The sequence below is a fragment of the Colias philodice genome, chromosome 28, assembly GCF_061535455.1.
Source record: "Colias philodice isolate Cphi_HAF_F1 chromosome 28, ilColPhil1 Martin Lab GWU primary, whole genome shotgun sequence".
Taxonomy (NCBI): Eukaryota; Metazoa; Arthropoda; class Insecta; order Lepidoptera; family Pieridae; genus Colias; species Colias philodice.
The window spans coordinates 4808809-4823938 of record NC_143113.1 but is presented as its reverse complement, the minus strand read 5'-3'; the positions used below and the strand labels follow the sequence as shown (position 1 = coordinate 4823938).

The 15130-nt window shown below is 35.4% G+C and overlaps 1 protein-coding gene across 1 annotated transcript; it reads right to left on the bottom strand.

Moving 5' to 3' along the window:
- Nucleotides 1-2097: 2097 nt before the first annotated feature.
- Nucleotides 2098-14217, bottom strand: LOC149476352 (luciferin 4-monooxygenase-like). The gene is made up of 9 exons (XM_089712227.1): nt 14026-14217; nt 11932-12139; nt 11147-11483; nt 10232-10394; nt 8990-9129; nt 8327-8453; nt 4890-5111; nt 3908-4078; nt 2098-2397 (listed from the first exon to the last, which is right to left on the bottom strand). The coding sequence occupies exons 1-9, from the start codon at nt 14140-14142 to the stop codon at nt 2272-2274; spliced, it is 1611 nt and encodes a 536-aa protein (XP_089568353.1). The 5' UTR covers nt 14143-14217; the 3' UTR covers nt 2098-2271.
- Between the last annotated feature and the right edge of the window lie 913 nt (nt 14218-15130).

Genomic DNA, 15130 nt, shown 5'->3' with positions numbered 1-15130 from the left:
CAGTCAAATTACAACAAAAAATCGGCCAAGTGCGCGTCGGACTCGCGCAGTGCGCACCGAGGACCCCGAGCAAACATATTTTTTCATTATGTTGTATCTTACAATTTTGTTTAAAGGATTTTTTTCTTTATCTGTGCTTGTAAGTCGTTGCTTTTAACCAAATTTCAAGACTGTGTTCACGGGAAGTACCTTGTAGGTTTTGATTGATGATTCCCTTGCAAGTAGTTTCGAATTACAGAATATGCGGCTCTAATTGCTTTTTCTTCAGATTGCGTTGACATAGAATTTGAATTAAATAACAGATTTAAGTTATTAATTATTATAGACCTGAGTTCTGATGTGAATATCAATTAAATACATGTAGACATTCATGAGTAAAGGGATTGTAAGTTTAAAATTATTTAAAAATATATTTTTATTTAATTTAATTACTTAAATAATTAGGGTTTTCGCAGTTATTACTACATCTGTGCTATAACACGTTACTTTTTACTCAATTTCAAGACTGTGTTTACGGCTCCCTGCAGGTATTGATTCCCTTGCTAATGTCGAAATCCTATGGTCTAGGTCCCTTAATGCTGTGAAAAATTCAAACGTTTTAGCCAACGCAATCAAAAGATGCAGCTGTAATTGCTGAAATTTTTCGACACTCCCTAAGAAATCAAAACCTACAGGGTAGTTCCCGAGTACACAGAGTCATGAAATTTAGTACAATCAAACGTCTTATAACGCAGACTAGCTTACCGCCCGCGGCTTCGCCCGCTTTCTCTAAAACCTTATAAATTATATTCCTCTTGAATCACTCTATCTTTAAAAAAACTGCATCGAAATTCGTTGCGTAGTTTTAAAGATTTAATCATACATAGGGACATAGGCACAGAGACAACGACTTTGTTTACTAATTGCGAAAAGCATCAATATTTCCTTAGATTATAATATAAAAAAATATTAAAAAAAATTTTTTTAACTTACAACCCTGTTACTCATGAACGCTGACATGTATTAACTTGATATTCATACCAAAAACTCAAGTCTAAAATACCTTTACGCTATAATAAAATCAAACTTCTATGTCAACGAATCAGAAGATACAGCCGTAAATGCCGAAGAATTTCGCAAATTTCGACACTCGCAAGGGAATCAAAACTCAAAACCTAAACCGTAAACTCAGAATCTTGAAATTCGGTACAAAGCAACATCTTATAGTACAGATACAGGAATAATTGCAAAAAATATATATTTTTCAAGTTTGTCTGCCTGTGAAGACCCTTTTTCTCAGGAACGCGTGGAGGTATCAATCTGAAATTCATACCGAATACTCAAATCTACGGTTCCTTATAGCTGTGAAAAAATCAAACTTATAAGCCAACGCAATCAAAAGATACAGCCATTTATGCCGTAAATTATCGCAAATTTCGACATTATCGCAAGGGAATCAAAATCTATAGGTATTGTACTACTTCCTGTGAGCACAGAGTTCTGAAATTTGGTTAAAAGCAATGTCAGCACAGATGGAGGAAAAATTGCTAAAACATACATTTCATGCATTTCAAAACCTAAAAGAAGAGAAGAAGTAGAAGTACCCTGACTTCCCGTGAACACAGAATCCTTTATTTAATAGAAACTTACGTCTTATAGCACAGATAAAGGAAAAATCGCAAAAAGCATAAATTTAATATTAAAACATATAAAAATGTTTGTACGGAACTCTTGGTTCGCCAATCCGACTCGCACTTGACCATTTTAAATCTACGTATCAATAAAATTACCAAAATATAGCTTTTGAAAATTGACCACGTCTATATGACCCCCCCCCTGGCACTAAAGCTGGATCCGCCCTTGGTTGCTCCGCTCCTATTGGTCTAAGCGTGTTGATATTATAGCTTATAAGTCTTCCTCGATAAATGGGCTATCTAACAACGAAGGAGTTTTTCAAATCGGATCTGAGATTAGCGCTTCAAACAAACAAACAAACTCTTCAGCTTTATAATTTTAGTATAGATTGCGTAGAAATAAAAATACAAAATTATAAAAATCATTTTATTTCAACAATATCGTATAACAAATACATTTCCAACCCCTCAAATATGTAAATAACAATAATATTGTTTGAAGTGAAACTTCTTTAGGCGCGATGAGAGTAGAATTTCAAGGCAATACCGTCGCAATCGCGTCATGGAAATACCGTCACGTCATGGAGTAAGGCGACAATTTTTTCTGAATCTTGCCAAAGAAGTTTCACTTCTGACACGTGTACTCGGTACACTCTTTTTAAAACTTGCTCTTCCCAGCGGCGATCATTTCGCGTAGTTCCTTCCTCAGTATCTTGCCTGTTGGATTCTTTGGTATTTCATTTATAAATCTCACACCGCCGCGAAGATGTTTTGGGTTCGATAACTGAAACAAGAGATAAGTCAATTAAAAATTTATTGTAATTCCTACTAATATTATAAATGCGAGTTTGTGAGGATCCATGTGTATGTGTATGTTTGTTACTCTTTCACTCAAATACTACTGAACCGATTACAATTAAATTTAGCACACATATAGAGGGTAACTGGGATTAACACATGGGATAGGTTTTATCCCGGAAATCCTACGGGAACGGGAACTATGCGCGTTTTTCTTTGAAAACGCGGGCGACGCCGCGGGCGGAAAGCTAGTACACAATATCATAAAAATACATATCTAAACGTATTAATACATAAAATCCATACTTCATTATTATGAATGTGATATTAAAAAAATTAAATTAATGAATTAAAAATCTTTATTAACAAAAAACATTTATTGATAATGTAATGAGATCATAACAATAGGATTAATTTACAAAGTACAGTGAGATCCAAACTAGGCTATTGCCTGTATTTTGGATATCAGAAACGGTTTTTTTTTGTGTGGTGTTTCTCACTGTTAGCCAGAAGGGCTTCTACATTTTAACGCGGACGCGGGGGTGAACTGAAGTTTCACCCTGGTAGCGACATGCACAAGGGCGTCCCCCCTTGACGGGGATTTCGAACCTCGGCTTGGACTGTCGCTTGAGTGGACTAGGCTGGAAGGGCCCTAGTCCGATGGGATCAGAAACGGTATACAGGCCCCTTTATATGGCGAATTAATATAAAAATTATGATAACTAAAAGAGGAGGAACATACATCTTTTTTATTAAACAAATAGTACGTATGAGTGTGTTATGGAGTGAATAGGTGTAAGTGTGTGTGGGAGTGTGTGAGTATGTGTGTGTGTGTGTGTGTTAATGTGTAAGTACGTGCATGGGAACCAATATTAAAAATATTATTTAGTATACATATTAAAATTGTTCCAATTTTATTTCTCACAAAGACTCTGTGAAGGCTTGAAGGCATAGCATCCAATAGCTTTACCGCGGCAGTCCCCAAGTGCCACACGTCTTTTTTTTTCTTTTATAACCTCGATGAATAAAAAATACTTTTCAGTAAAACGAATGTAATCTACAGCGATAGAAGATGAAACGGAAGATTACGTATTATTAGCTTCTATTTCTGTATCACCCTAACTCACCAAGATAATCCAGCATTTTCATCCCAGTTAAGAAAATTAGAGGAATTCCACCAGGTATAACCAGTTATACGCCAAATTTAATCTTAACTTACCCAGTCAGCCAAATAATCCTTTTTCATCTAGCTAAATTATGAAAACCAGAGAAATTTCACCAGCAATTCTTCGCATTCCTTACCTGTTCCTATAAAAATGCCCAAATATTCTCCCAAACTCACCATTTGCGCCACATAATCCTGTATCTCCTTATTCAGATTTTCGTTCTTGGCATTTTACAACCTGCAACTCTTTTGATTCTTATTATTATAGGGTTAGCCCTATTAAAAATCCCAAATTTTCCAGTAAAAAACGCAAATTTTCCCCCAAACTCACCCTCCCAGCCACATAATCCTGTACTTCCTTTTCACTAAGGCGAGCCCCAGGCTGTAGCATCACGAACGCGAGAGGCAGTTCCCCAGCATCCCGCTCGGGGAGACCCACCACTGATGCTTCTCTTATGCTGCTGTGTTCGAGGAGAACAGCTTCTATTTCTGCTGGTGGCACCTGGAATTATTAAAAAAATTGCTAATATAAAAAAACTGTTTACCAAAAATAATTAATTGATTTTAACTAACCAATTAACTAGATTGTAACTGAACCAATTAGTTAAAAAAAATTGCTGATGTTAAAAAATCTGTTCACCAAAAATATTTTTGCTGGTGTTACATGCGTTACGTCCCGGCCTTCACAGCAAACTGCTGACTACGCCGCGGCCGTTCGCATGGGAACGGAATGCGAATTGCGAGCGTGGTTTTGCTGTTTTAGCTTTTAAGATTTCTTTAGAATAATTATTAATATTGTATCTATAGTGATTCCTTAACTCGAGGGTATACAAGTTTCATTTTAATTATTAAATGTAGTTCTTAAGTAAATTTGTTTTTTTTAGGGCCTCCGGCTGTAGGTTTCGTAATTCATGTACTAACATGTGTCAAAAAATATTGACCATTGTTAGAGGCTAGGATTTAACAACAAATGTCTAGGAAAATTTTCTTGAGCTGAAATTATCTTTTTACTGATTTAACAAAATAACAATCTTAGCTACTTGATTTGATATTTTGTAAATATTAATTTTGATTGTATCTAACTAGTGCCTCGCAAATAAGGCGAAATATCTCAATAATTGCTAGATCCTAAATTTCGTCACAGTATTAAAAACAAGACGTGAGGCACTCGGGGACTGCCGCGGTAAAGCTATTTCAAGCGACACCTGCGAGCCCGTCGGAGTGGGGAGCGTGAGGTTTTGTACAAAGTATTATTCATTTACAAATTAAACACTTATAACATTTTTCAAAAAATTGCAGTATAATTCACTAACCTGATACCCCTTATACTTGATTAGCTCCATAAATCTATCCACAACATAGAAGTACCCCTCATCATCATAATACCCCAGATCACCAGTCCTGAAGAACCCTTCATCATCGAAGTCATCACTTCTATCTTTGTTCACATAACCTTTCATCACCACTAGGCCCTTGGCGCAGATTTCACCCTCTTGGTTTGGACCTAGCACCTCTTTTGTTTCGGGGTTCACTACCTAAATATTATTTATTTATTAACATCTTTATTGTGCAAGAATTTATTTATTTATTTATTTATAGCCTTTATTGCCAATATTACATGTTACATTATTACTTATTAACTAAAATTAAATTTCTCTGTGGGTGTTGGCGTGTCCTTGTGACACAAAGGCCTCTTCCAACTTCTTCCACTCGCCACGTTCTTTCGCCTTTCGCTGCCAGAGCGGCCCCGCCACTCTCCTTATCTCATCTGACCACCTTTTTCTTTGTCTTCCTCTTTTCCTTTTAGCCTCCGCTCTGGGAGTCCATTCAGTTACGACCCTTGTCCATCGGTTTCCCTTTTCTCTAAGCATATGCCCTACCCACCTCCATTTAAGAATTCTTGTCTTTTTCACAACATCTTCTATTTTTGTTATATTTCTTATATCTAAAGCTCTTTTTCTATGTTTTTTTGTATAACCTAGTATGCTCCTCTCCATAGCTCGTTGGCATGTTACCAATTTTGTGTCATGTTTTTTTGTTTTAGCCCAAGTTTGGCAACCATAGGTGAGTATTGGCAAAATGCAGGTGTTAAATAATTTTCTTTTAATTGTGATATTGAACTGTGTATTTTTAAATATTTCTTTCAGCGACCAGAATCTCTTCCAGGAATGAGCAACCCGTCTCTCAATTTCATGTTCCATTTGGTCGCTGAAAGCTATTAGTTGGCCTAAATAAATATAAGAATTGACATATTCGATTAACTTATCTTCTATTTTAATTGGGGTTCGCACTCTATTTGTTATAATTTTGGTTTTTCCATAGTTGATCGATAGTCCCACTTTTTTGCTTTCTTGTGCCAGTTGAAGAAGCATGGTTTGAAGGTTTCCAGGGTCATCTGATATGAGTATTATATCATCGGCAAATCTAAGATGATTTAACTTTGTTCCGTTAATGTTTATGCCGAAGTTATCCCAATCTAATTTTCTAAAGATTCCCTCTAATACTGAGGAAAAAAGTTTTGGTGAGAGTGGGTCTCCCTGTCTAACGCCTCGATTTATAGGGAATACTTCACCTTCGGTTTCCAGTTTTACTCTGCCTGTGCTGTTTTTGTATATATTCTTTATGATCCTTATGTATTTATTGTTTATTCCTTGATTCTTCAAAGATTCCCATATAGATTGGTGTACCAGGGAATCAAATGCCTTGTTGTAGTCCACAAATGCCATGTAAAGTCGATAGTTGTATTCATGGCTTTTCTCGATCAACTGTTTCACCACATGAATATGATCCGCTGTAGAGTATCCTGCCCTAAACCCTGCCTGTTCCCTTGGTTGTTCTTCGTCGAGCTTTTTAGCGATACGGTTAAGCAGTATTTTCGAGAACACTTTATATACGTTCGACATCAGGCTAATTGGGCGATAATTACCTATTTCAGATCTGTCTCCTTTTTTGTGGATGAGAGTAATGGTAGTTGTTGTCCACTGTATGGGGATGAATTCAGTGTTCAGGATGGTATTGAAGAGATTAGTAAGTCTTTTTAACGTTTCCGGTAGTGCTGATTTCATAATTTCGTTTGTGATGTTGTCTAATCCTGGCCCAGTAGACAAAGTAACAATTACAAAACGATAACGAAGTTAGAAATCGCAAAAATGTATGGGATTGACATACGCCGCGTTAGATCACGTGGTCTATCTAATGTCAATCCCATACATTTTTGCGATTTCTAACTTCGTTATCGTTTTGTAATTGTTACTTTGTCTAAGGCCCCTGGTGCTTTATCATTTTTCTGGGATTTTACTGCTTGTTGGACTTCGCTTTCGAGAATTTGTGGGATATCTTCTGTACAGTCTTCGAGGCTAAAGTTGCTATTTAATTGAATGTCTTCGGTAGAGTATAGAGTGCGATAATAGTCTGTAGCAATCTTGAGGACTGGTTGTCTCCTTGTGACTTGTTTGTTTAATTTGTTTTTCATTTTTGGGATCCAAACCTTTTCTTCTTTTAGTTCTCGTAATGCCTTGTTTATGCCTCCTGTTTTCGATATGTGGTGTTTTATACGTTCAAATCTTCTATCAGCTTTGTCTTGTTTAATTTTACGGTTAATTTCTTTGCTCAATTTATTTATTTCTTTTAAAGTGGCTTTGTCTCTTCTATTTCTAAGTAGTAGTTTCCTTTTTTGAATAAGATCAATCGTCTGCGAGGTAAGTGGGTTTTTGTTAGTTTTTTTCTTTTTGTTTGTTTATTTATTGTGCAAGAATATAAGTACATAAAGGTTAGAAAAACATATAAAATAAAAGCACAAAGGGCGGCCTTATCACTATGCAGTGATCTCTGCCAAGTGCCAGGCAACCACGGCAACGGGAAGAAAGGTAAAAAAGCGAAATATGTTGAGCAAAACAAAATAAAAACATTTTAGAATAAGGTGTATATTAAAATGTAATAAAACACGACGACACATAACATACATAAATAAATAAAAAAAGTGTGCGTGTACTAGTGTATACACGTAAGAAGTGAAACTTCTTTATGACCTTATTCTTCAAAAAATAATTCACTATATGCAACTTTACAGAAATACGTCAATCACGCGTGGTAGGGATAAAAACAAGATGGCGCGTAACGGAAAAATGTTACACTAAATTTTTTTCCAACCCCGATAAAGAAGTTTCACTTCAATAAAATTTGTTTGAACTGTGTGTATAGTTAAGTACTTACTTACGTATACATTTTACAAAATTAATTTTTTTTAGCTTTTTTTTAATCCAAAGTAGATCAAAAATAACGACTATTTATTGCTTATTCAAAAATGGAGGTTTTTATCCACTTTTATACATTTTAAAATGATCTTATTCTGTGGATTATGTCTATGTCTTATGCGAAAAATCGGCCATATTATACATATTTTCTTTTAAAATTTGCGAAAAAAATAAGGAAAATTTTTGTTATTTTTTTTAATAAAAAAGAGCTTGTGTAATTTAAACTTAAGATTTCATATTGATTTTCGTAATCCATCATGCCAGGAAATTCTACTCTTTTTTTTTCTTTTCTATCGATTTAATCGAATGAATATCTCAAGAATTTTTATGCAACTAATTAATTTTACAAGTGGACACAAAAACGTAAGTAGTTTTATTTTGTCAAAAAACAACTTATAAATTTATAAATATATTTTTTTCTATTCTTTATAAATTTATATTTATAAAGCATTTGAATGCCATAAAATCAAAAATATCAATTTCAAAAAACAACTTACTTTTAATATAACATTGTCTACTACACAACCAACGCTGCCCATCTTATCATAGTTTATATTTAATGTTAAAGCAAGAGTCGATTCAGTCAGACCATAGCCTTGTTGGATAGCTGCTACATTTGGAAACCTGAAATATTTAAAAAATAATCATAAATTTTTACTACTAGCGGTCCGCCCCGGCTTCGCCCGTGGTACATACTTATGAAAAATAGATGTTGGCCGATTCTCAGACTTACCCGATATGCACAGAAAATTTCATGAGAATCGGTCCACCCGTTTCGGAGGCTATACAGACTATATTATGCAGACTAACATTGTGACACGAGAATTTTATATATAAGATAATACACTAGGGTCGATTTTTCAATGCTTGGATAAAACTTATCCGTCCAATAAAGTATTACACGATAGTATTAAAATGTCACGTAAACTGTCAAATACGGGCAATTAAAATGATAGTTTTATACATTATTCGACGAATAAGTTTTATCCAAGGATTGAAAAATCAGTCCTAAGAAAACTTGTGTAGTGGCCCGTGGGTACGATTACAAAAAACATGATTTGCCCCGGTACCATCTTAATACAATTTAACTGAAAGAGTTAATTTGTAAAGAGTATATTGTGAGTCTAATTGTTCATAGTACAATGGATATAAAAACTCACATTTTCTTATACGCAATAGCGGTTTCTTCATACAACGGGGTGGCTCCAGAATGAATTTTTGTGACAGAACTTGTGTCATATTTTCCTTCAGCTTTGGCTAATGCTGTTAACACAGCGGGTACCACTGTGAGGTGGGTTATCTGAAACAAACATAAAAACATATAAATTATAATCCTACTAATATTAAAAATGCGAAAGTTTGTTCGTTTGTTATGGTGCACAAACTTTATTTAACATTTATTTATTCAATTAGAATTCTTCTAGAAGCACTTTTGAATCGTCATAAGTCATAACAATTTTAACATTTACCACATAAAGAGGGTAACTTGGATTAAAACATAGGATAGTTTTTATCCCGAAAATCCCTCGGGAACGGAGCTAAAAACAGCGTGTAAAAATCAACCCTCATAAATTAAAAGTACAAGTTTGAATTAAATCTGTCCGTTTGAAGGTCAAGATCAGATCTCGTTAGAGAGTAGTATATTCTTTGGTCAAGATCGAGTCTAAAGAGTTGCTTACATACAAATATACACAAATGCTTGCTTGCTTACATACAAAAAACATTCTACACAAACACATACACACATTACTCAGTCTTACACACTCATGTTTATTATAATGTAATGTAATTTTAACTCCAATGTAATGTTACCCTAATATACTGTAATTTTAATTTTAATCCTTAATTTTAAAAATAACATAGTCATTTCCAGTTTAATTTGGGCGCAGGTATCTGTAGCACAGTTTATACTACCACATACACATACCGGAGTTCCTCCTATTTTTTTGTAGGTATAATTTTTCAAATTAATTTATGATATTAACTATATGTGTAAATTGTTTATGAAATGTTTATGAAATACAGGTGAAGCTAATAAAAGTTTGTTAAAATTATTCCTTATCTACTATATAAAAATAAGTCGGGTTTTCCATCCTGACGCTATAACTCCAGAACGCACGAACCGATTTCCACGGTTCTGCATTCGTTGGAAAGGTCTCGGGCTCCGTGAGGTTTATAGCAAAGAAAAGGTGTCTCTGGTGGCGAAACGGATCGCCCGGTTAGCTAGTTAGTTATAAATACATTACATGTACAAAGTTTGAATTAAATCTGTCCGTTTGAGGTCAAAATCGAGTCTCACATACAAACATACAGGTGAAGCTAATAACAGCGTGTTTATTAGTTACAATTTAACTTATATTATAGTATTTTACTACAATTAGAATTTTACAACAATTACTTACCTGATGTTTTTCAATAGTTTTAAAGTATGTATCAACGTCAAATTTCGGCAGGTAAACTGTTAGGTTTCCTCTAAGGAATCCAGTTAGCATACCCATTAAACCCATATTATGAACCCAGGGGGTTATTGATAGACTCTTTTGTGGAGGCATTCCTATTGGTGGCCTGAAAGAAATATCCATAGTATATTCTATAATATATATAGTATATAATATATACTATAATATATATAGTAATTAGTATATAATATCTTCTTATATATAAAATTCTCGTGTCACAATGTTAGTCTGCATACTCCTCCGAAACGGGTGGACCGATTCTCATGAAATTTTCTGTGCATATCGGGTAAGTCTGAGAATCGGCCAACATCTATTTTTCATATGTACCACGGGCGTAGCCGGGGCGGACCGCTAGTATACTATAATATCCAGACTAATATTATAAATGCGAAAGTAACTCTGTCTGTCTGTCTGTTACTCAATCACGCCTAAACTACTGAACCAATTTGCATGAAATTTGGTATGGAGATATTTTGATACCCGAGAAAGGACATAGGCTACTTTTTATTGTGAAATATGTACCACGGGCGAAGCCGGGTCGGACCGCTAGTACCTATATATTTTCTTATTTTATAATATTATCTAGCTGTGCCCCGCAGTTTTAACCAGTAGATAGTTCCTAACGCGCTAATCTCAGGAACTACTGCCCCCCCTAGACAAGTGGCTTTCTATTAGCGTAAAGTTCAATAGAATAGATTATGAATGTATGAGATTGACGTAAGTAATCAATCGACGTCGTCGTCGTAATCAAACGTCAATCTCATACATTCATAATCTATTCTATTGAACTTTACGCTAATAGAAAGCCATTTGTCTAGGGGGGCAGCTGGTCCGATTTAAAATAAAAAAAATACTTACGTACAAGCCGCAAGTACATTGTGATGTGTGATCATAGCACCCTTCGGTAGACTAGTCGTGCCTGATGAATATGAAATAAATGCCGTGTCTATCTGCCCTATAACTTCTGCACACCGAAAATCGTCGTAATTCACGTTCCCAATACCGGTACCGGTATTTGATACCGGTTTCGCCATATCGTTATATGATAACGTATTCGGTGGAAGTTCGTCGCCATAAAGAAATATTTTTTCAAGGAATTTTAGCGATTTATAGGTTTTTGAGTGCTGTTCGTATGAAAATGGAGAAGCGAATATGATTTTCGGTTTCGCTATGTTCATTACATGGTGGAATACATCTGGAACAAATAAATAAATAAATTATTGAAAATTTTATATTAGGACCTCTATGATTAGGACAAACTAGTTTGGCCTAGCCTAAACTGATTTATCCTATTGGTCTTAGGATGAACTAGTTTGGCCTAGGCTATACCAGTGCATCCGATCGTGTATAGAACGAACTAGTTTAGCCTGGGCCAAACTAGTTTGTCCTAAAATCGGGTTTGGCCGGTAACATATACACAAACAAGATGACTTAAAAACGCTTGAATGCTTTGTAAAATCTATTTTCATTCATTCTATAAAGACGAATTTATTTGAATACTCTAGTCAAAGTAACGACTGGATCGATTTCAAAAATTTAATTTTTTTCTTTCACTGCTGTGTTGATCTTTGATGTGCTATAGGATATATTTTATGTACCACGGGCAAAGCCTCGGCGAATCGCTACTCGCTAGTAAAACATACCTTTACTATATCTCAAATTGATCGTAGTAGCTACTGCGCCTGCGCACAATATACCAATCACAGTACTCCAAAACTCACTACGATTTTCCGAACTGACAGCGATCACGTCCCCCTTTCTAACACCTAGGCGGGTGAGAGAGACGGCTATATTCATGGCCTCTTGCGCTATTTCACCATAGCGAACCTCCTCATTGGTTATACCGTTGATCTGGAAATAAAAATTGTAATTATTAATATCAACATCTACAACAGTATTCTTATCATCCACATCATCAACAGTTTTATTATTACCAACATTAATAGTATCAAAAACGACATTATCGCCAAAAACTGCAATGTTTTCAACAGTATCATCATTTTCATCAACAACAGCATTTTTATCAACAACAGTTTCATGTATCAAGCAGAATAAACATTGAAAACAGCATTTTCATCAAGAACAGCAGATTTCTGAATATCATTATTATCATCGACAACATTATCGTCATAATTCATATATTTTCCTGCGCGGGTTACCAGCGCTGACAAGCGCTTATAAGTTTCCAGCTTTCTTTCTGAATACGCCCTAAAGATAGGTATAGGTACATTACATTTAAATTAACTTTAAAATGGTAATTATGGTTTTGGAGGCCAAATTATTTTATTAATCTTATCGATTTTGTGTAATGTGACTGACTGTAAAAATAGAAGGTAACAGTTTTTCAAACGATCGATTATTTTTAGATATCGATTCTTACGTCAACTTTCTATAATTACTTCTTTACAGGAAATGTTTTAAAACTTTGCTGATAGTGACAATCCAAAAATAATTATGGTCTAAGATCCAAATATAGGTCGACCTTCACCGGCGTGATAATAGAATGAGACCAATTTTATAATAAACTAGTGGTCCGCCCCGGCTTCGCCCGTGGTACATATTTCGCAATAAAATGTAGTCTATGTCCTTTCTCGGGTATCAAAATATCTCCATACCAAATTTCATGCAAATTGGTTCAGTAGTTTAGGCGTGATTGAGAAACAGACAGACAGACAGAGTTACTTTCGCATTTATAATTATATGTACTTTATAATTATTAGTATGGATTTAGTGTATTAAAAAATTAAAAGTAAATTAAAGTATTAAAAATGGGTTTGCTGGGAAAATCCTGGACAGTACATTTTAGAAACCGGGGGAGATAGAAACCGGGGGTCGGAGAGAAATGCTGAATATGTAGTTTTTTTAATCTGGCCGATCAAAGCACAGAAGTCAATTTTCAGACCGATCCTAAAGTAACCGGCGCCACCATCTTGCTTTGCAAAATTGAACATTTTTGAAAAAAAAAAAATTGCGTCCAATTTGAAATTTCTCGATTGCCCTGGTAGTGCCCCATATGTTTCTCATCATTTTTTAGTTCTACACCCCCCACCTATCTGGCGCCGTTTCGGAGAGCCGTCGAATTTCGCGTTGTATCAAACTCGGAAACCAGCGGTGGAAACTCGATTATCAGTATGCCATCTTAATGTACGGCTCGATTAAAGACCATGTGCCAAGTATCAGCGCAATCGGACCAGCGATGGCCGTTTTAGCATTTGTATGGCGGTGAACATTTTTTCCGCCATTTTGATTTTTTTTTGCACTCTGTGGTAATTGCTCGAGGTCTACTTCAAGTTTAGTTCGAGCACCCCAGATGTAGCTGCCACCGTTTGTGCAGGCCGTTGAACGTCTCCGCGGGCTGTGAGAAAGTTCAAGATTTCGGATTTTTCTGGATATCCTGGGAGCTGGGCTAGTATGAACGTGGTGTCAGTGTGTTTCCGCGTTGCGCCACCTCGGCTAAATTTACGTTTTTATGTTTGCGTTAAAAATGGAAAAATTCCAAAATCGAGCGTCCCACTATGGCTCCCTGGTAGCGTCCCAGGGTGGTGATCATTTTTAGTTGCGGGACCCCCCACCCAATTCGCACCGTTTCCGCGGGCCGTTGGATTTTCCAATGTATGAAAGTCGGAAACCGGGGCCTGGAGCCACTCAAACGGGGCACTGATCGATTCGCCGGCTCGAACAATGCACGTGTGCCACTTTTATCTAAAAAAAAAATAATAAAACACAAACATACTTACCAAAGCGATTTCATTTTCAAATTCAACTAATTTCTTCAGGACGAATTCGCCAAAATTCAATGTACTAAAGATACTACGATTGCTCGCTCCGTATATGTATTTTGGATTTTTGAACATTTTTACACGATTTTATTTCACTTTAAAATCAATAACATGTAACACGGACGAGCTCCAAACAACGAGTGAGGCATAGCTAGGTATAGTCCGGGCAATTTAAACATTCGAAGTTACATAAAGTCCCAACAAGCTGAATTTCTGTGAAGTTTGAAAATTCCTTGAGTTAACTACATACAATGAATTTTTTTAACACAATATTGAATATACAGGGTGTAATCGTTAAGTGTGCACAGGCGATTATTCCGTGTTAATGTAATAAATATAAATATGTAATAATAAATATTTTTCAGGACAATTTTCACACACGGCACAATCTGATCCCATACTAAGCTTTCGCTTGTGTTATGGAAACCTGATGGCTGATAATATATATAATTTTTAAATAAATACATACTTATATAAAGAAGTTTCACTTCAATAACACCCTCATTTATCACTACATAGTACCTAGGTATAAAACAAAGTCGCTTTCTGTCCCTATGTATGCTTAAATCTTTAAAACTACGCAACCGATTTTGATGCGGTTTTTTTTAAATAGATAGAGTGATTCAAGAGGTATAATTTATTAGGTTTTAGACAAAGCGGGCGAAGCGAAAATTGAAGAAGTTGTCTATGATCTTAGTATTAGGGGCCTTTTGCCGAAAACCAGTGAAAATTGAATAAATTTTGTAGGTTTAAAGTGTGTTTTATTTTGTGTGTTACTATTAAACCATTAATCTTTAAAAATAATATTTCCTATTGTAATATTTTTATTTATTTATGTAGTACTAGGTTTCCGCCCGCGGCTTCGCCCGCGCAGTCAAAGAAAAACCCGCATAGTTCCCAATCCCGTGGGATTTCCAGGATTGCATCATTTTCCCGGGATAAAAAGTAGCCTATGTCCTTTCTCGGGTATCAAAATATCGCCATAACAAATTTCATGAAAATTGGTTCACGAGTTTAGGCGTGATTGAGTAACAGACAGAGTTACTTTCGCATTTATAATATT